The 22,526-nt window shown below is 43.1% G+C and overlaps 1 protein-coding gene across 3 annotated transcripts in view; it reads right to left on the bottom strand.

The window, feature by feature from the left end:
* Positions 1–18,291, bottom strand: part of LOC145350605 (potassium channel subfamily K member 2-like) — a 136,103-nt gene extending 117,812 nt beyond the window's left edge. For all 3 annotated transcript variants that reach the window (XM_080199807.1, XM_080199808.1, XM_080199806.1), the window contains exon 1: positions 18,088–18,291. In XM_080199807.1, coding sequence (XP_080055933.1) covers positions 18,088–18,276 — 189 coding nt within the window. In that variant the 5' untranslated portion in view covers positions 18,277–18,291. The remainder of the gene's footprint in view (positions 1–18,087) is intronic.
* Between the last annotated feature and the right edge of the window lie 4,235 nt (positions 18,292–22,526).

Raw genomic sequence — 22,526 nt, 5'->3', positions numbered from 1 at the left:
AGTGGCTTTTGGTACCAAATAAACCTGTTTAACTTTAACCTAGTGTTGTTGTGAGACTTCTTAATGTCTTTCCTCATATTCCATACATTTTTTTTCAAATATATCTAAGGGACTTGGCAAGCTTCCACTTAAAGGTCCTGTTTTCAAACTTTGGCCAGTTGTAAGTCTTGAGATATTAGCAGACTCCTTATGTCCTCAGTATTATGACTTTTTAATCTTTGGTTTGTAATGTTTGAAATTTCTACTGCTTTTATGTTTAAAGGCAAAACGAACAAACAACAGAAGGGCACAGCAGAAACCAGGTGGGCAAGCCCACACATTGAGCAAATCATTCCGTTAGAGGAAATAATAGTTGATTTGTTTTGGAAGGGCAATTTTAGTAAGTGTGGAGATTACATTAACACGTCCATAGACCAGCACACATGCTGAAACATCACACACAGCAATTGTCCCCAGCAGCGCAATTGGGCACTCAGTGACAGTGCAGCAGCTGAGTAGCTAAGTGCGTTCGCATAGTCTGAGTGCACCAACCATTTTCTTACCAGTATCCTGTAGATTCATAGCGATTGCTAAAAACTTATTTTGACACCATCTTTAACTACATTCCCATTTGCACCAGACAGCAGAGCAAATTCCAAAATCATGGAAGTCTCACATGATATTGTTGTTGAGGGAGCATGGTATGCTGAGGTAGGAAGTATAATGACTGATCAGGGGAATAGTTGTTATAGATGTTGTGAAGTTAATGTTTGTAAAATTATAAAAAATTTAAAAATGCTGAGAGTTGTAAAATTTCATGGTTCTGTTAGAAACAGTTGTTTTTTTTCTGTACTGAAGTGAAGCAGGTGCATGCTGTACACAGACTGAAACATTGTATCGCGAGCCTCGGCAGATAACTGCTGCCAAGCCAACAGATTGAATAAAATTCAAAAACAATCAGTTTAAACTAGGCATTTGAACAGCAGCAGCCTACCAGATTCGAATTGATGTTTTGATAATATGTAAACCAATCCTATTGTGGGGATTTTTGGTATGTCATCAGGGGTATAAAAGCCACAGCTCCCAGCTCCAGAGAGCCAGAAGACCACCTGCCAGAAACTACCACAGATCACAGCTCAAGAGAGGGGAAAAATAGACATGTCTCTAACAACATAACAGCTACATTTATGTCTTAAAAGAAAGCCTCATTTCAACTGTAAAGTTACCAACAGAAGATAGTGAAGACAGAAGATAAAGAAGAAAGAAGATTCCAGAAGGTAACACCTGATTGCATTTATGTGTGACTAAAAATTCTTTTTTTGCTGTTAATAAGTGGGAATTAGATTTATCTAAACAGCATTCCATTAGAATAAGAGTTTTGTCCAGTTTGTTAATAGTTTAATTAACCTGCTCACTGTTAGTTATATAAGTGTTACTTGTTGTCTTTTACAGAGAGTATCACGTAGTTGTTTTGATTTAATCACTGAAGTTGCTGAACTGCCGATAATACCCCTCTCTTGCAGACTTTAACAGATAATGAAGGGTTTTGAGTGGTTGAGTATTAGTTCTCAGACAGGAGGTCACCTTCCCCTTCGTAACATAGGGCATAGATCTCACACCCAGTACCCCTGACTTACATAACTATAGATCTTCGTGGGGCTATTTTTATAAATGTTACAGAATGTTATGGATGTTTAGAGGAGAGGATAGTGCAGTAATATTGTCATTGGACTGGTAATCTAGAGACTCAGGGTAATGCTGTAGGGATCTGGGTTTGAATACCACCATGGTAGATGGTGAAGTTTGAATTCAATGAAAATCTGGAATTAAGAACCTAATGATGATCATTTGGTTCACTAATGTCTTTTAGGGAAGGAAACCTAGTCTGGCCGACATGTGACTCCAGACCACAGCAACATGGTTGACTCTTAAAAACCTTCTGAAATTGCCTAGCAAACCATTCAGTGCAAGGGCAATTACGGATGTGCATAAATGTTGGTTCTGTCAGCAACACCCCATATCCCTGAACGTATAAAAGAAAGCACACATTTCAGATCATTTATCACCTAATTTCAACAAAGAAGGTTGGCTAAATAAGTTAGCAAGGTCCAGCAGCCAGATAGGCACAATCTTCACTGCATAACTGATGCCCTGGTCAGGGGATATGGTGGCATAGTATAAAGTACACAGCTGCCTGCCTGAGATTTCAGCAAGTGGTGAGGGAAGCACAAAGGGAAAAACCTACTTGACCTCATCCTCACCATTCTACTTGTTGCAGATGCATCTCTCCAAGACAGTATTGGTAGTGGTGACCATGCTACAGACCTTGTGAAGATGAAGTCCCATCTTTTGAGGATCCCAGTGCCACGAGCTCTATCCTAAGTGGAATAGATTATGAACAAATCTAGCACTTCAAAACTGGGCATTTACAAAGTGTTGTGGGCTATCAGCAGCAACAGAATTGTACATAACCACAATCTGTAACCTCATGGTCTGCCATATTCCCAATGATGCTATTGCCATCAAGGTGGGGGATCAGCCCTGGTTCAATGAAGAGTGCAGGAGGGCATGACAGGAGCAACACCAGGCATAACAATAAAGTGTCAATCTGGTGAAGCTATAATACAGAACTACTTGATGCCAAAAAGCACGTAATAGATAGAGCTAAGCAACTGCAATACTAACGGATCAGATCCAAGCTCTGCAGTCTGACACATCTAATCATGAATTATGGTGGGCAATTAAACAACTAACTGAAGGAGGAGGCTCCACAAATACCCCCTTGCTCAGTGAAAGGGGAGCCCAGTGCAAAAGGAAAGACTGAAGCATTTACAATAATCCTAGTCAGGAGTGCTGACTGGATGATCCATTTCAGCCTTCTCCTGAGGTCCCTAGCATCGCAGATGCCGGTCTTCAGCTAATTCAGCTCCTGAATAAAGTACTGAAAAGCTATAGGTTCTGACAACATTGCAACAATACTACTGAGGACTTGTGCTCCTAAACTAGCCGTGCCACTAGCCAAGCTGTTCCAGTACAGCTGCAACATTGGCATCTACCAAGATATGGAAAATTGCCCAGGTGTGTCCTGTCCATAAAGAGCAGGATAGATCCATCCTGGCCAATTGCTGCCCCATCAGTATATTGTCAATCATCAGCAAAATGATGGAAGACATTGTCAACAATGCTATCACAAGGCACTTACTCAGCAATAACATGCACACTGACCCTCGATTTGGGTTCTGCCAAGGCCAACAGCTCTCAACCTCATTACAGTTTTGGTTCAAACATGGACAAAAGAACTGAAAGCAAGAAGTGAGATAGGAATGACTGCTCCTTAACATCAAGGCAGCATTTTACCAAGTGTAGCATTAAGGAGTCCTAGCAAAACTGAAGTCAATGGGAATTGGGGGAAAACTCTCCAGAGTCATACCTAGTATAAAGGAAGATGTATCTCAGTCCCAGGATATTGCTTCAGGAGTTCCACAGGTCAGTGTCCTCAGCCCAACCGTCTTCAGCTGTTTCAACACTGACCTCCCGTCCTTCATAAGGTCAGATGTGAGGATGTTTGCAAATAATGTTCAGCGCCATTCACAACTCCTCAAATATTGAAGCAGTCTGTGCCCCTATACAGCAAGACTAGGAAAATATTCAGGCTTGGGCTGCTAAGTGGCAAATAACATTTACACCACACATGTACCAAACAACGTTCATCTCCAACAAGAGAGGATCTAATCATCTCCCCTTGACATTCAATGTCACTATCATAGTTGAAACCCCACTATCAATATCCTCATGGCTTACCATCGGCCAGAAGCTGAACGGGACTAGCCATATAAATATTGTGGCTACAAGTTCAGGTCAAAGGCTGGGAATTCTACAACAAGCCATTTATCTCCTGACTCCCCAAAGCCTGCCCACAATCTACACGGTACAAGTCAGACATACTCTCCACTTAGCTAAACGCGTGCAGCTCTAACAACACTCAAGAAGCTTGACTCCATCCAGGACAAAGCAACCTGCTGATTTGCACCCAATCCATCACAGTAAGCATTCATTTCTACCACTGATGCATACTGGCCACAGGGTTATCCATCTAAAGGATGCATTATAGCAACTCACCAAGGCTCCTCCAACAGCACGTTTATGGAATCATTTATGCATCTCTAGTTGCGAGCTGCATTGAGATTGTTATGGTAGAACTGAGATACACTGCAGAAAAACACCAATGCTCCTTAGACAGCACTTTCCAAAGCCACAGACACTACCACCTAGAAGGACAAGGACAACAGATACATGAAAGCACCACCAACTATACATTCTCCTCCAAGTCACTCACCAACTTGTTAAGGCCCAAAATCAGAAACTGCAAGGTATTTTATGAAGTTAGCCTAGAACTCAACTTTACTCCAGTTTTCATGCAAATTTGACACTTAGAATCTTTGGGAGAATTCCGTCCTAATGCAAAAATCAAATGCAAACGTTGAGGTCTAGGCTAACTTCATAAAATACTTCGGAGTAATTAAGGATGAGCAATAAATGCTTGCAGCCAGCAAAGCTCATGTTCCACAACTAATTTTAAGAAGAATTCATGCTGATTTTTTCAGTGGGAGTTCAGGGAAGAATCTCCCATACTCTGTGCACTGCAGAGTCCACCAGGGTGAATATCATTTAATTTCAGGGGGAAGGGCCTATCCCTGCTGAAGAGGCTGAAGTCAGCACGGTGAGCCAAGATCAGTGTCAAGATCGGCACATGCATAGTGGCCCCACATTGATGGCCTCCCGATTGCTGGCCAGCTCGATCACTGGCAGCCTCGTGATCACTGCAGTGCCAGCTCTCTGCCCCCCACAGCCTGATCACAGGCTCCTTGACCATTCCTGGACTAGCCCCGAACTCCCCCCTCCCAGCCCACCCTAATTTCCATCCCTCCCACCGATTCCCCACCCACACCTACTCGTGACCCCCGCTCATTCTCAACACCCCCCAACAGTCCCAATCCCACCCCTCCCCCACAATGCCAACCCCCCCCCCCCCCCCCCACCCCAACAGGCTGACCACCCACCTGGCTGAACCCCCAACCTAGCCCACCCCAATCACTGCCTCCCTCCTTCCGCAACTAATCCCTATGCAGACTGGTAGTGGAACCCCCCACCTCCCCAAGTCCCACTGATCATCCAGTAGGCCCTGCTCCCATCAGGCCCCACCTCTCATGTGTCCTGTCCCCTTGGCATTGCCCCATGCCCAATGGGCAGTGCCAAGGTGCCCCCGGGCATTGACACTTTGCCCCTTAGGCAATAGGCTGGCACTGTCATGGTGCCAATACAGTACCTGATGAAGGGGCAGCGCTTCGAAAGCTAGTGGCTTGTGCTACCAAATAAACCTGTGAGAGTTCTTACTGTGTTTACCCCAGTCCAACACCAGCATCTCCACATCATGGTGTCAATGCCCAGAGGACACCACTCCTCCTGCTGCCTGACCTTCTTGGGAGCCCCAGTTGCGCGCCCCCCCCCGCCTCACTCCAGTTGGGTCAGACCGCTAATTCCCCATTAATGAAGAGTACTCTAAATCCCTCTGAACCACTATAGCTGAGGGGAGAGGGTGGTAGGGGGGGAGGAGATGCTAGCAGGCCCAGAGACTTCAGTCCCAGGTCTGCCAATGATATTGAAATTATATTAAAATGACCATTTAAATTATCTTTGTGCCTCCCTGCTGATTTCCAATGCGAATCCAACACCACTGGAAATCTGGCACTGGGAAACGCTAGCAGGGTGCAAACACGTGTGCAAGCCCTGCAAATCAGTCAACGTGACAATCATGCTCAAGGCGTTTCACTCCAGGTATGATTCAAGTGATCCCAATGCTAATGGAGATTTTAGGCTATAAACTCCAAAAATTAACCTGGTCAGCTTCAGCCTCACTTGAAAAATAATTGAAAAGAATCCTGAAAGTTCTTAAGTGTCCACTGTTCTATGTTTACATAGATCAACTGTTGCTATCACTACCTTCTAGCATGGAGCAATATAAATTCTAGCCAGTCAGCAATCATCAGCATCATGCAGATCTGCACTAATGCCAATGTTTCTTAAATGCAACAAACTCACTAATTTCAGTAACAGTGACTTCTGGCACTGATTCAGGTCCATCAGCATAACTGCATTGCCTACCAGTTTACCAGTTCACCAGTTTAAGAAACGATACTTTTCACTGTATTCTAACACATGTGACAATAATAAATTAAATCAAATCAAAATCACAGTGCCAGGAAGCCGGGTTCAATTCCTGTTTTGGGTCACTGTCTGTCTGGAGTCCGCACATTCTCCCTGTGTCTGCGTGGGTTTCCTCCAGGTGCTCCAGGTTCCTCACACAGACCAAAAGACGTGCTGGTTACGTGCATTGGCCATGCTAAATTCTCCCTCAGTGTACCCGAACAGGTGCAGAAGTGTGGCGACTAAGAGATTTTCACAGTAACTTCATTGCAGTGTTAATGTAAGCCTACTTATACCACTAATAAATAAACTTTCTAACAAGTGTTACTTGCTCATGTGGACAACCAATTTGAAAATCCCCTGACACTAATGAGCAATAATAAAATGTCTCACAACACCAGGTTAAAGTCTAATTTATTTGGTAGCACAAGCTTTCAGAGTGTTGCTCCTTCATCAGGTGAGTGAAGAGTTGAGTTCACAAACAGGGCATTTTTGACACAGATTCAACTACGAGATAATGGTTGGAATCCGAGCCTTAACAAGTAATCAAGTCTTTACACGTATAGACAATGCAAGTGGAGAGAGGGTTAAGCACAAGTTAAAGAGGTGTGAATTGTCTCAAGCCAGGACAGTTAGTAAGGTTTTGCAAGCCCAGGCAAGTCATGGGGGTTACAGGTAGTGTGGCATGAATGCAGGATTGTGTTTGAGGCCATTCTCATGCAGAACTTGGCTATCAATTTCTGCTCGGCAATTCTGTGTTGTCCTATGTCGTGAAGGCCACCTTTAAAGAATGCTTACCCAAAGTTCAGAGGCTGAATGTTCTTGACTGCTGAAGTGTTCCCCAGCAGGAAGGGAACACTCCTGCCTGGTGACTGTCGAGCAGTGCCTATTCATCTGTTGTCGTAGCGTCTGCCAATGTACCATGCCTCAGGACATCCTTTCCTGCAGCTTATCAAGCAGACAATGTTGCCAAGTTGCAAGAATACGTACCGTGTACCTCATGGGTGGTGGTATACCCTGTTTGTGAACCCACCTCCTCACATATCTGATGAAGGAGCAATGCTCCAAAAGCTCATGCTACCAAATTAACTGTTGGACTTTAACCTGGTGTTGTGAGACTTTTTACTGTGCCTAACCTAGTCCAATGCCAGCATCCCCACATCATGAATAATGAGCAATTTAGCATAGCCAATCATCATTACCCACAAATCTTTGAACTGTGGGAAGAAACTGGAGCACCTGGAGGATGCCCACGCAGACATGGGGAGAATGTGCAAACTCCACACAGGCAATGACCCGAGGCCAATAGGCTCCTGCCTCTTGTAGAGGGCTGTCAGAATCCAAACAGATTCACCAAGAAGTGGTTGTCAGCTTACCTTTGTGGATCCCAGAGAAGTTGACAACACAAAAAGTAATTTAGGCCACTGCAGCCAACTTACTTACCTAGTCTCTACAGTCATAATCTCTGACCAATCTGCCTAGTGAGACCTATCTTGAGGCCTCAATTCATCTGCCAAATCTAAATGAGACCAGTGCTTCAAAACCTAGTGTTCCTATTATATATAGCCCTGATGGCTAAAGCTCTGAAGGTGAAAGACTCTTCAACTTCCACTTAGGATGCTTCAAATGGCCATGAGTGACTTCAAGCAGCTCTGGGCCTTGATCCTACAGACTGCAGACTGATCCAACAATTTGCAACACAAGCACTGTTAGAGTGGGTGATGGGTAAGGAAGCATGGCATTGTCCTACAACAGGCCATGAGATGTATCTCCCATGGAGCCAACACCGCTCTCTTGGCACTGAACTTTAACAGGTCTGTGTGAGAATAGAGCACAAGAGTGAGCTTCCATGATGGCAACATGAACTTCCATGGAACCTGTCACGAGTTCTGAGAAGAGGTTCCTTTGCAGTGAGTCCTTTGCTCAAGGACAAGATCATTTCTGACTGAATAATCTATAAGGTATGCCAGTTAGATTGGCCAGCAGCTTTCAAGAGTGGGTCTCCCTTCCACTAAGGGACAGAAGCCTAGTCGTCAGCTGGTTTAGATCACCCACACCACAACAATGTTGCAAGGCGGCCTTTTCTAAAATCAGTGGGGTAGGTGTTGAGCAATACAGTAACATTCAGCCCAACACTTTCAATTATTAGATCAATATACATTGTTCAGGCAAGAAAAGGAGAAGGGTTTGCAAAATACACATTTCTTAACTTCAGAACTTTCACTTTTGAAAAATTTAGTGTTTAATAGTCTCGATGAACCAAAAGAGTAATCCAAAAGTAATTCTGTTTCCTATTGTTAATGACAACTAGCTTTATCGTTCCCAGGCACATGACATATACAGACAGGCAACGCTTAATCACTTGCAATATGTAAAGGATCCACATTGGGAATATGTTTCATGGGTTTTGTTGACTATCAAACATCTGAACAGCTGGAATGTGAACAACCGAATGTGAAAAGAGTGATGTAAATTATCAGTACCCTGATGATTCATTGACTCATCCATTACTGACTTCATTAAGACTGTATGTTCTATACTTATCACGTATCAAATTATGGTCAATTCTGCAGAAATGTAGGGACTCTCAAGACTCATTAAAAAATGAAAATGATGTAACAGCAAAAATATCAGTGTGCCACCTTAACAAATTTAAATGTGAATTTCTTTAAGGTTAATGGCAGGGTATATGGTTCAAATATTGACAGATGTCTCAACAAAAATTGCGATTTGTTGCATTAAGTTGATAACAAATATTAAATCCACAAATTAATTAGGTTTCACTTTGCTTTGTCCATGGAGCATGAAATGCAGTTATTCCACCCACCGTGGAGAACTTTGGTGACCCGTATTATACAGCAAGTGACACCACTGACATATCTCAGAGTTTGCAAACTGGAATGCAAACTGGGAGATGTGTCAGTGGCGTCACCTGCTGAAGCCCGAAGGGATGGCATAAATGTTGAGAGCCACAGTGACCTCAATAACCATGGGCTGTGGCTACAGCAAGTGACAATGGTCAGTGACTACTGCCTTTGCGGTGAAGGTGCCCAAGACATTGCTCCTCTGAAAAGCTAATGTGGAAATACTCCCTAAAGATCCACTCTGTGGATGGCTTCTGTGAAGAGCTCCTGATCTTTCCTGGTTTCCTTAATACTTACAATCCCCCCTCCAGCCTCAAAGGCAGATCTACTATGGTATGGCTTTTTTGAAAGCAGCCAGAAACAGTTCAGTACCAGCAAGATTTTCTTCTCAGCTGTCAGTTACACAGTCAGAAAACATACCCAATTAGCTGCCTCAAATGACAAGCCATCAACAACAACCTGCAGTTAAGCACCATCTTTAAACACAGTAAAATGTGCAAAGGAGAATTGCCACGTAAAATTTGACAGATTGTTATAAGGCAATAGTGGGACAGGTGACCAAAAGCTTGTTCAAAATGTGAAGGGTTATCTAGAAAGGAGAAAAGACAGGCAAAGAGACTGGAAGAATGAATTCCAGGACCAGGAAGCAGAAAGGCATGTCCAACAAGGGTGAGGCAATTGAAGTCAGAATTGCAACAGCTTAGAATTAGAGGAGTGACAAAGACTTTGCAGCAAGATGTAGGACTGCAGGAGGTTATAAACAAATGAGTCAAGGCTACTGTATTAAGTCTTCAGGGACAGAAGTCCCTTCACCAAAACCCCTTTACTTATAATTCCAACAGCAGTGCTATCAATCAACAATCTACCTTCAGGCATGCCAGAGGCACTGATACTCCCAGTTACATACAAGGAAAAGACTCCCTGATTGGCCCTTCAATTGACTCCTTAATCAGGGAATTCATATTCCAATAGGCCAACCTCAATGGCCTGATTGATGTCATTACAGCTACGAAGGGATATGATAAGCAAATGGTGAGAATTTTTTTTAAAAATTAGGGCAGAGCCAGATGGGGAGCCAATGGTGGTTAGCAAACACAGAATAGATGGATGAACTGAGTGAGAGGGGCAAGAGGAGAAAATCTGCAGGAAAATCACATAGATGTGCGAGAACAATAGAGTGGTTATACCGGGAGACTTACCCAAATATCGACTGGGATAAATGTTAGAGCAAAGGGTAAGGAGAGGGCACAACAAAAGGTGATCTGTGCTTAAGAATGCAGGGCAAGGCTAGAATAGTTAATGAGTGCTTTGTACCGGTGTTTACTGTGAAAGAGGAATTTGACAAAATATCAATAGGAGCAAAGATAGTCGAAGCAATGGACAAGATGAAAATTGAGAGGCGGTGGTACTGGAAAAGCTGGCTATACTTAGGGCACCTGGTCCAGATAGCTAGTGTCCCAGATCTCTGGAGGAAGATGGGGTCAAGATAGCAGAAGGGCTATCTATTTTCCAATTTTCATGAGTTTGGAGGGTGGGGAGAGAGTTGGTGATGACAGCTGACTGGAGAGTGGCAAATGTGATTATCAAATCCTAACAACTATTGCGGACCAGTTCATTTAGCATCAATATGTGTAAAATAGAGGATCTTTGAAAGGGTGCAGCAGAGATTTATCAGAGTGGTTCTAGGGATGAGGGATTTTAATTATAGGGTTAGGTAAAAGCTACGGTTGTTCCCCTTGTAGCAAAGAAGATTTGATATTAATGGACAAGATAATGATCAGTTTGGACCAAGTGGACAAGGAAAAACACTTCCTATTGGCTGATAGTATAAGGACTACGGGACATGGATTTAGAGGTTTTGCGTGAGAGATGCAGGGTAGATGTGAGGATGAACTTATTTTAAAAAAGCAGTTAGCGCTATTGACCTGAAACTGCACATGAGAGTGTGAGGAGAAGGAATCAATGTTTCTAAAGGAAATTGGATGAGCACTTAATGGAAAATAGTCAACAGGGCTGCAGGGATGGAAGAGGGATGAGATTCCACAAGGAGCCAGCATATACTTGGATGGGCTGAATGTCCTCCTTCAGGGCCACACATGATTCTATGATGCAAATTAAGATGTGGCAACAAAGTTTTAGATGGCCTCAGGATACAAAGGATGCAAGGTGACAGCCAAGCGAGAGCTGACAGAGTCAAGTTCTGAGGTAATAGGCGTGGATGAGGCAGTAATACTGGAAAAACTGGCTAGTAGAAGGGCTATCTAGTTTTCATGAGTTTGGAGGGTGGGGAGAAAGTTGGTGTTGACAGCTGACTGGAGAGTAGCAAATGTGATCCCTTTATCAAATCCTAACTATTACAGACCAGTTAATTTAACATCAATAGTTTCAATAGCAGATGAAACAAGGCAGGGGCAGAAATGGATAATGTTGCAACAGTGTAAATAGACAGTCTTGATAAGGGAAAGGATATATAGTTGAGAGTTCAGTATCAAATAGGATACCAAGGCTGTGAATGGTAAAAGCAAAATACTGTAGACGCTGGAATCTGAAACAAATATAGAGAGTGCTGGAAAATTTCAACAGGTCTGAAAGCATCTACGGAGTGAGAATAGAGCCAATGTTTCAAGTCAGGATGACCCTTTGTCAGGCTGAATTGTCTGGTTCAGCCTCAAACAATGACCAGGGAGAGGAATGTCGTTGGCAACTGCAAACAGGAATTTGTGGTGGGACTCAAAGTTAATGGTTTCGGGTCTCCCTGTATTTAAATGGGAGAAATTTCTGCCCATCTAATACTGATTGTCAAACAAGTAGCAAGACAAACAGAGGAAGTGGAGAAGTCAAGAGAAGAGGCGTTGAGGTAGAGCTGGGTGTTGACAGTGTATACTGGGAATCAGGTGACCTCACTGAGGGAAAGCATGTAGATGTGAAATAAGAGGGGGCCAAGGATAGCTTCTTGGGAGATTCCAGAGGTGAGAGTGCAGGAATGGAAGGAAAAACCAGAGCACATGATACTCTGGCTATGACCAAAGGGACACCAGCTGAGAGCAGTTCTGAGCTGGTAATGGAAGAGTATGGTATAATGGTGTAAAACAGTGCAGACAGGTCAATAAGGGTGAGAGGGGTTAGTTTAACATAATCACACACATTATTATTAAAATCACAAATCCATCGAAAGGCATTTGAGTGCTGTTGCATGGCTGGATATCTGTTTGCATGGGGACATGGGAGTTAGAAGTATACTGGGGGTAGATTTGGAGATGGCAGCAGATTTAGCAAAATTGTAGAGAAGAGAGTCTAGAATAATCGTTTGATGGACAAATCAAAATATTTCTTTTTTTAGAAGAAATTTTTGATTTTGGATTGACAGCAGAGGACGAATTAGATTGGAAAGTGGGGAGAGTTGGGTGGGAATGAGGGGAAAGTTGGGTTTGAAACGGGTCGAGAGTTGGATCTGAAATGTGGGGGAACTAAATTTGAATGGGGGAGAGTTGGGTTTGAAGGGGGGAGAGTAGGATTTCAAAGTGGGGAGAGTTGGTTTGAAAGGGGGAGAGTTGGATTTAAAAGGGGGGGACAGTTGGATTTGAAAGGTGGGGAGAGTTGGATTTGAAAGGTGGGGACAGTTGGATTTGAAAGGTGGGGAGAGTTGGATTTGAAAGGAGGAGAGTTGGATTTGAAAAAGGGACGTTTTGATTTGAAAGGAAGGGAGTTGCGTTTGAAAGGGGGAAGAGTTGGGTTTAAAGGAGGAGAGTTGGATTTGAAATGGGGAGGTTGGTTTTGAAAGAGGGAGAGTTAGATTTGAAAGGGGGAGAGTTGGATTTGAAGAAGGGAGAGTTAGATTTGAAAGGGGGAGAGTTGGATTTGAAGAAGGGAGAGTTGGATTTGAAAGGAGGTGAGTTGGATTTGAAAAGGGGAGAGTTGGATTTGAAAAGGAGAGAGTTGGATTTGAAAGGGGGTAGAGTTGGATTTGAAAGGGGAAGAGTTGGATTTGAAATGAGGAAAGTTGGATTTGAAAGGGGAGAGTTGGATTTGAAAGGAGGAAAGTTGGATTTGAAAGGGGGCGAGTTGGATTTGACAGGGGGGAGAGTTGGACTTGAAAGGGTGGAGAGTTTGATTTGAAAGGTGGAGAGTTGTGTTTGGAAGGGGGTAGTTGGAATTGAAACGGTGAGATTTGGATTTGAAAGGGCGTGAGTTAGACTTGAATGAGTTGGGTTTGAAAGGGAGCGAGCGGGATTTGAAAGGGGGAGAGTTGGATTTGAAAGGGGGAAAGTTAGATTTGAAAGGGGGAGAGTTGGATTTAACAGAGGGGAGAGTTGGATTTGAAAGAGGGAGAGTTGGACTTGAAAAGAGGAAAGCTGTATTTGAAAGGGGGAGAGTTAGATTTGAAAGGGGGAGAGTTGGACTTGAAAAGAGGAAAGTTGGGATTGAAAGGGAGGAGTTGGATTTGAAAGGGGAGAGTTGAATTTGAAAGGGGGAAAGTTGGATTTGAAAGGGGGAAAGTTGGATTTGAAAGGGGGAAAGTTGAATTTGAAAGGGGAGAGTTCGATTTAACAAGTGGGAGAGTTGGATTTGAAAGAGGGAGAGTTGGAATTGAAAGGGGAAGAGTTGGATTTGAAAGGGGGAGAGTTGGATTTGAAAGGGAAGAGTTGGAATTGAAAGGGGAAGAGTTGGATTTGAAAGGGGGAGAGTTGGATTTGAAAGGGGGAAAGTTGAATTTGAAAGGGGGAAAGTTGGATTTGAAAGGGGAGAGTTCGATTTGAAAGGGGAGAGTTCGATTTAACAAGTGGGAGAGTTGGATTTGAAAGAGGGAGAGTTGGAATTGAAAGGGGTAGAGTTGGATTTGAAAGGGGGAGAGTTGGATTTCAAAGGGGCAATGTTGGAATTTAAGGGGGGGTGTTGGATTTGAAAGGGGGGAGAGTTGGATTTGAACAGGGGCGAATTTGTATTTGACAAGCAGGAGAGTTGGATTTGAAAGGGGGAGAGTTGGATTTAACGGGGGGAGAGTTGGATTTGAAAGAGGGAGAGTTGGAATTGAAAGGGGGAAAGTTGGATTTGAAAGAGGGAGAGTTGGATTTGAAAGTGGGAGAGTTCTGTTTGATGGGGTGAGTTGTGTTTGCAAGGGGGATTGTTAGATTTAAAGGGGGAGTTAGATTTGTAAAGGGGCGGAGTTCCATTTACAAGGGATGAGGGTTAGACTTGAAAAAGAGGGGAGTTGTGTTTAAAAGGGAAAGAGTTGAATTACAAAAAGGGGGAATTGGATTTGAAAGACGGCGAGTTGGATTTGAAAGGGGAAGAGTTGCATTTGAAAGGGGGAGAGTTGCGTTTGACAGGGGGAGTTGTGTTTGAAAGGGGAACGTTAGATTTAAAGGGGGAGAGTTAGATTTGAAAATGCATGGAGTTGGATTTGAAAGGGGGAGAGTAGGATTTGAATGGAGGAGAGTTGGATTTGAAAGGGGGAGAGTTGCGTTTGACAGGGGGAGTTGTGTTTGAAATGGGAACGTTAGATTTAAAGGGGGAAGGTTAGATTTGAAGAAGGGGGAGTTGGATTTAAAAGGGGGAAATTTGGATTTGAAAAAGGTGTTGGATTTAAAAGAGATGGAGTTGGATTTGAAAGGGGGAGAGTTCTATTTGACAGAGGGAGTTGTGTTTGAAAGGGGGAATGTTAGATTTAAAGGGGGGTTAGACTTGAAAGTGGAGGAAAAGGGGGAGTTTGATTTGAATGGTGGGGGGAGTTAGGTTTGAAAGAGGACAGTTTGATTTGAATGGAGGAGAGTTGGATTTGAAAGGGGAAGGAGTTGGATTTGAAAGGGGGAATGTTAGATTTAAAGGGGGTGAGTTAGATTTGTAAAAGGGATGCAGTTGGATTTAAAAGGGAGGACAGTTGGACTCGAAAAAGGGACGAGTTGTATTTAAAAGGGGAACAGTTGCATTTGAAAGGGGGGAAAGTTGAGTATGAAAAGGGAGAGTTGGATATGAAAGGGAGAGTGTTGGATACGAAAGCGGGAGAGTTGGATTTGAAAGTGGGAGCGTTGGATTTCAAAGGAGGAAGTTGTATTTGAAATGGGGGCATTGGATTTGAAAGGGGGAGTGTCGTGTTTGAAAGGGGGGAGGGTCTGCATGGATTTCCTCCAGGTGCTCCAGTTTCCCCTCACAATCCAAAGATGAGCGGGTTAGGCAGATTGGCAATGCGAAATTGCCCCTTAGTATCAGTAGCAAGGGTAAATGCATTGAGTTAAGGAAATAAGACCTGGTTGGGATTGTGGTCAGTGCAGACTCAATAGGCTGAATGGCCTCCTTCTGCACTGTAGGATTCTATGATTCTATCTTTCTGGCGTTTCAGGCCAGGAACTTCCAATCCTGTCGTGCCCTGACAGTCCTTGGGAGATTCGGCAGCCCAGCCAAAAACCACTCACTTGGCATTACTAGACGATCCTATCAATCAGCAGGGCTGGAAACTCCTGCCCTCAGATGCAGCCCATAAACTTTTGGCAAGATGTATTTTTTTTGTCTTTGCTTCATCGTTTTCACAAAGAGTTTCTATAGTATACGGATGATTTCCTTCTCCATGTGAAAACGACTTATTTTGAAGGGAGAGAGAGTTGGATTTGAAAGGGGGAGAGTTGGATTTGAAAGTGGGGAGAGTGGGATTTGAAAGTAGAGAGAGTTGGATTTGAAAGTGGAGAGAGTTGGATTTGAAAGGGGGAGAATTAGATTTGAAAGTGGGAGAGTTGGATTTGAAAGTGGGGAGAGTTGGATTTGAAAAGGGGAGAGTTGGATTTGATAAGAGTGAGTTTGATTTGAAAGGGGGAGAGTTGGATTTGATAGGAGTGAGTTTGATTTGAAAGGGGGAGAGTTGGATTTGATAGGAGTGAGTTTGATTTGAAAGGGGGAGAGTTGGATTTGAGAGAGGGAGTATTGGATTTGATAGGAGTGAGTTTGATTTGAAAGGGGGAGAGTTGGGTTTGAAAGGGGGAGAGTTGGGTTTGAAAGGGGAAGAGTTGGACAATACCTGATATGAGGGAACCGTGAACAATATGATAAATACTTGGGAGTCAGAAACGGGAGTTCTTTGGTCAATGTTTACTGGAAGTAGTTATGATGGAGCAGGCGGTGGCTCTCAGAAATAAAATGAGCTTGGAGAGGGCATGAGGGGAAATGAGAGAAAAACTACAGAAAGGTGCAATTCCAGAATTAAGGCTGTGACGTGGTGGGACCTGAAGCAAAGTTTCTGAATTCCCAGACAGCATCTAACATCTAACTTATAAAAAGTGGGTGAACTCTGCAGCAGAGTCTAACCTGTTGGGAGTTGTTGATCATGTTTAAATCTGTCAAATCTGGTGTTAGGGAGGATAAATATCAGAAAAGAGCCATGCAACTGGTCTAGGGTCTTAACTGAATATTTTATTCATTGGGTTAAGTAGTTCTGAATGGTGCTTTATGGATCAGTCCATTTTATGTGGTGGGCAGTGCATTTCTGGTTGCTAATTATTATGCATGCCCTGTTCATCACGGGAGTTTAGAGAACACACCATGGATATCTATGCAGTTAAATTAAATCCAACCATGATTAGAAAGTGGTCAGAAGATCAGTGGGACTCTCTGAACACTTTTCTTTAATCTGGTTTAGCACTACTTAACATGTAGAGTTAAACCTAAACAGAGTAAGAATGCTGGAGAAGAATAGCCTCACGCCACCTCTATCTGAAGCTGGATTGTGCTCCAACTTAAAGTTATACTGCATTTTTCATGACATTACAAAACTAATGTGTAATTATTTTGGCATCATCATTTCAATGCAACTTGCAACCAGAGCGAGACAATAGACAATGCCATTTTGTCACAGTTTAACCAAACTATATGTGCTATCAGAGAGTATTTGACATAAACCCACTGTCAGTCCCCACCACATGATATTACTTAGCTATCAAGTCTGACCCTCTCGCTGCTCACTGCCTGAACCAGACCCTTCACAATCTATTTGAACCAAACACACACTTCTGATTACTTATGACAAAGACCACCCACTTCCATCTCTGCAACATCCCCTCTCTCCATGGCTGCCTCAGCTCAACTGCTGTTAAAAGCCTTGTCCTTGCCTTTGGTACCTCAAAACTTGACTATTGCAATGCGCTTCTGGCCATCTTTCACCCTTCATAATCTTTAACTCTTCTCGCCTGGATCCTGACTTGTATTTTGTTCCTTTCAACCATCACCCCAGCGTTCACTCAACTTCAACAGCCCCGTGATGTTAAAACCACGTTTTCAGACCTCTGTATTGCCTTTGCTTCTTCCTCTGTATTTTCCTCATGATCTACAACGCTCCAAGAATTCTCTGCTTCTCCAATTCTGATCTCATGTGTGTGAACCCTGAACCATCAGCACCATGCCCATGGCTGTCTGCAACTAAGATCATAGAATTACCTCATCTCACCACTCCTCTTCAATTCAATACCTTAACCACTTGTTTAAGTTTATTTACTAGCATCACAAGTAGGCTTACATTAACACTGCAATAAAGTTACTGTGAAAATCTCCCATCACCACACTCCGGCACCTATTCGGGTACACTGAGGGTGAGTTCATCATGGCCAATGTACCTAACCAGCACACTTTTCAGACTGTGGGAGGAAATCCACACAGACACAGGGAGAATGTGCAGACTCCGCACAGTGACCCAAGCCAGGAATTGAACCTAGGTGCCTTAGCGCTGTGAGGCAGCAGTGCTAACCACTATGCCAGCATGCCATCCACTTCTTTAAAGATGCTCCTTAGAACTTTTTTCTGGGACCAAGTCACCTGTCCTAGCATCACCTTCTATGGCTGGGTGTCATATTTGGTTTGACAACACTCCAATCAAGCGCCTTGGAGCAGCTCATTGTCTGAATGGTGCTATATAAATGTAACTCGTAGCTGCAATGGGTAAGTGCTCAATAGGAGACAACAATCATTGCAAGTTTTATGCAGAGAGGTCACATTACATAACCTGTCAAACAAATCATTCATTCAGAGTCAGCGTGTAAGCAAGCGCCTCATTTGGTTTTACCTGAATCAATAGTTCTAGTTCCAAGGAACTGACACACATGTGCTTTTCCAGAAACTCCAGTTTCTGGATGGTGATCGCAGTCTTCTGGGAGCTTTCGGCAGGCTGTTCGAGAGCTTGAAAGACAGTGGCGCCGATAATCAAATAAAGCACCACCACCAGGAAATTAGCCGAGGCGGTCTTCCATTTCATCACAGTTGGGCTCAGGTCGCTATCATCTGCTGGAGTTAATACGGTGGGTTTTGTAGAGAAGGACAGCCTGGGTTTCGCATTCTGAGTTGCTGCTTTGGGGTCTAATAGGTCAGGAGCTGCCACTGGGTAAAAAAAAATAAGCACATAAAGAGATACATGCCATTCTTTTCACTGTCAACCACATCTTTTGGGGAAAAAATGGTTTACTGGCTCACTGTCATCCAGACAATAAAATCAATCTATGTGGGGAGGGGAAGTTGATAAGTTTTAAATATGTACAAAATATTTGCAATGCAATCAAAGGACGGGTACCACAATCATTTGACACTATCAGTAAATTAGCTGGGAACACACTGAGCAGCTCAGGACTGCGAGCTAAATGAATGGAATCACTACATCCTCAGCATCGAAGCACTTTGTCTCAACAATTTTTTAAAGAGTGGTTTTAAAATAAGCCTTTTTTTTGCTGGTATTCACAACATAGGGTTCACGCAAGATTTTACAAGTTCCTGTCCTAGGATTAAAAAAAATGTATTTGAATTAAAATGTTTGAACGCGCCCACTAAATGGTTATTAAACATTGCGATTGGCAAAACGCACGGTGCTGTACGTTTGGTGAGAGATTAATGCAAATATGCATCTTTATCAGGAATTCGGAATAAATTACATTGAGCTTTATTCTCCGAAGCTCGACCATATAGTCTTCATTTACATTATCCTATACAACACGCTGTCTATTCTGAAATAATTATTTCACATCCAGATAATAGAATTTCGGTTAAAGCCGACCTAAGTGTAGCCTAATGAAATATGCGTCTCTACAATACCTAGCCCAGCATTAATTCCAGTAAGACAATAGCAACGGACGCTTTTAAAATGCATTTAACAAATTGAAGTGATTCCCACAGAGGCGGTCGGTACTTACTTCTTGTGCGAATAATTCACCTATTTTATTTTGAGATCAGCAATCCTTTTTTTGTTCACGTTCAGTAGGAGAGTCAGGCATTTAGGAGTGGATGCTGTTGCCACATGGCTCATGTGCGTTCATCCTAAACCAAACGTATGAGGCTCCCTCTCTCTCTCTCTGAAGGACTCACACACACACACACACACACTCACAACACACTCACACCTCGCTTCATTTAAATGATCCACAGCCATGAAAGTCATTCTCCCATATCCAAAAGACCGCCCCTGCTTTCCACAGCGCGATTATTCCAAAAGTAAATTATGCAACGCTGATTATTATTGGAATGGGATACACACGGGAAGAAAACAATTAGCCACGTTGAATAAACGTGATCAGTGTTAGGCTTTCCAGCAGATAGAAACCTATTGCTAAAACAACAGTCAGTATTATTTTGATTCTTATTGATCTTTCAAAATACACCTACTAACACGTTTGTATTGTTTATTATTGTCACAGGTAGGCTTACATTAACACGGCAATGAAGTTACTATGAAAATCCCTTAGTCGGCACACTCCAGCACCTGTTCAGGTACAGGGTACACCAAGGGAGAAATTAGCATCACCAGTGTACCTAACCAGTACACCTTTCAGGCTGTGGAGGGAAACCGGAGCACACCCACACAGACATGGGGAGAACCTGCAGACTCCGCACAGATAGTGACCCAAGACAGGAATTGAACCCGCATCCCTGGTGCTGTGAGGCAGCAGTGCTAACCACTGTGCCACCATGCTGCTATCCTGTAGCTATCATTCACATGTTGGTGTTCACCATCACTTTCATTGTATCTGTGTAACTGACCATTAGAGCATTGGTGTTAATGGGGGATAGCTCTAAATATTAACTTGTCCTAAATGTGTGGTGTGAAGTGCAAGCACAAATCTCTCGATAAAATGAAGACAACTGAATAATCAACAGCAGTTTCCAAATTATCACAAGAAGGGTTCCCTGAGAATTTAAGCAAAATGGATAGCACAGTGGCACAGTAGTTAGCACTGCTGCCTCACAGCACTAGGGACCTGGGTTCAATTCCAGCTCGGGTCACTGTCTATCTGGAGTTTGCACGTTCTCCCCATGTCTGTGTGGGTTTCCTCTGAGTGATCCAGTTTCATCCCACAGCAGGTGAGGTAGATTGGCCGTGGACAATTGTCCCTCAGTGTAAGGGGGACTAGCAGGGTAAATACATGGGATTACGGGGATAGGGCCTGGGTGGGATTGTTGTCAGGGCAGGTTCAATGGGCCAAATGGCCTCCTTCTGCACTGTAGGGATTCCATGATTCTAATTGATAACTTCACACGGAATCCAGTTCTGAAAAATAAACAGGCAACTTATTTTTAGAATCCCTTTGTGCCTCACCACTATACATGAGGAGAAGTTACATCTGGACTTTGTATCTCTGGGTGGTCACTGTTCTGCTCAATTAGGAACCATTGCATGCAACATGGAGCATTTGCTCAAAGAATCTGTCAGGGTCATAAACAGTCAATAGCTGTGGTTGATCAGGAACAGAAAATAAAGAGAAATAAACTTCCACACTCCTAATTTCTCAAAACTTGATCTTTCCATTTCAACAATGCTTTAAACATGTTTGACATAGTAATTACAGAGAACTATGAGTGGGAAAAGAACTCCAGAGATCTGTAAAGTTTGCAGGTAACTACTTTCGGAAAATAAGAGGAAGTGTTGATCAAAGAACAAAGAACAATCCAGCACAGGAACAGGCCCTTTGGCCCACTAAGCCTGCACCAATATCCCTCTATTCACCTCCCATTCATGTGTCTATGAAGACCCACCTTGAATATTGCTTTTGTGCCTGCTTCCACCACCTCCACTGGCAGTGCATTCCAGGCACCCACCGCACTTTGTGTAAAATATTTTCTCCCATATCTCCTGTAAACTCACCACTTTTCACCTTAAACCTGTGCTCTCTTGTGTTTGGGAGCATTTTACACTTAACCTATCATCAACCAAAAAATACTCCTGGTGGATAAGGATTTTGTGTGGACAGGGTTAAGTTTAGCTATTACTGTAATAAGTACTGTAACAAGGCTTACATTACTGTAATAGGACTTACATTAACACTACAATGAGGCACTGTGAAAATCCCCTAGTCACCACACTCCAGCACCTGTTCGGTACACTGATGGAGAATTTTAGCCTGGCCAATGCACCTAACCAGCACATCTTTCGGACTATGGGAGGAAACCGGAGCCCCTGGAGGAAATGTACGCAGACCACAAGGAGAACATGTAGACTCCGCACATACAGTGACCCAAACCGGGAATCGAAGTCTGGTCCCTGACGCTGTGAGACAGCAGTGCTAACCACTGTTCTGCTGTATCACCCTGGTGAGAGAGGATTGCTGAAATCCCAGTTCTCTTCCCACTGTCCATGTCAAGTAAACCTCGATGGGAAGATGTGAGAAGAAGAGTTATGATTCTCCTAACCCTGAGAGTATGGTTGATATGAATAACCAGTGGTAATCTTTTCATGAGTTTACATGAAGAGGATTACTTGTTTATGCACTTATCCCAAAACCTATCATACCCACATATGCAATCAAACACACACAAATGCATTCAAGGAAAGTAGAGTTGAAGAGAACAGTGCACTTTTACATGTTATAAGCTAAAAGAATAGTTCATGATTCATATCATTATCTTATCCTGTGAAACATATGTTACAGGTCTGATGAAGAAGATGCCTTCACTCCTGAGAAATGGCTTAGGTGAATTCAACAACCAAAGTCATAAAGTCAAAATCATTGCAGGGTTTCACCAGGGAATTCTTACTAGGCTTAACAGTTTAAGTGCAGGAAGGATATTTTTCCTGGCTGGAACATGTAGAACCAAGGGACACAGTCTGAGAATAAGGTGCAGGCCATATAGGGCTGAAAAGGAGAAGAATGTTTTCACTCAGAGGATAGCGAATCTTTGGAATTCTCAGTGCCAGAGGAATGTAGAGGCTCAGTCATTGATATATTCAATATTCAAGTCAATTGATTTCTACATATTCAAAACATCAAAAGATTATGGGGATAGTGCAGAAACATGGTATTGAAGTAGACGATCAATTATGATCCTATTGAATGGTAGAGCAGCCTTGCAGGACTGAATGGTCTAACCCTACTCCTATTTCTTATGTACCCTCGAAGGGATAGACTTGCGGCAGGTCACAAAGTTTGTTGCTTGTAGTCTCATTACCACGAGGTCAGTTTGCTGAATTGCTGGATTGAAAAATGACCAAGCTCAGAGATTTTATTATGGTACAGCTTCTAGCTC

The sequence above is a fragment of the Carcharhinus amblyrhynchos genome, chromosome 12 (genome assembly GCF_965287045.1).
Source record: "Carcharhinus amblyrhynchos chromosome 12, sCarAmb.v2.hapA, whole genome shotgun sequence".
Lineage (NCBI taxonomy): Eukaryota > Metazoa > Chordata > Chondrichthyes > Carcharhiniformes > Carcharhinidae > Carcharhinus > Carcharhinus amblyrhynchos.
The sequence above is the reverse complement of the archived record's forward strand: the minus strand, read 5'-3'. Positions and strand labels throughout refer to the sequence as shown.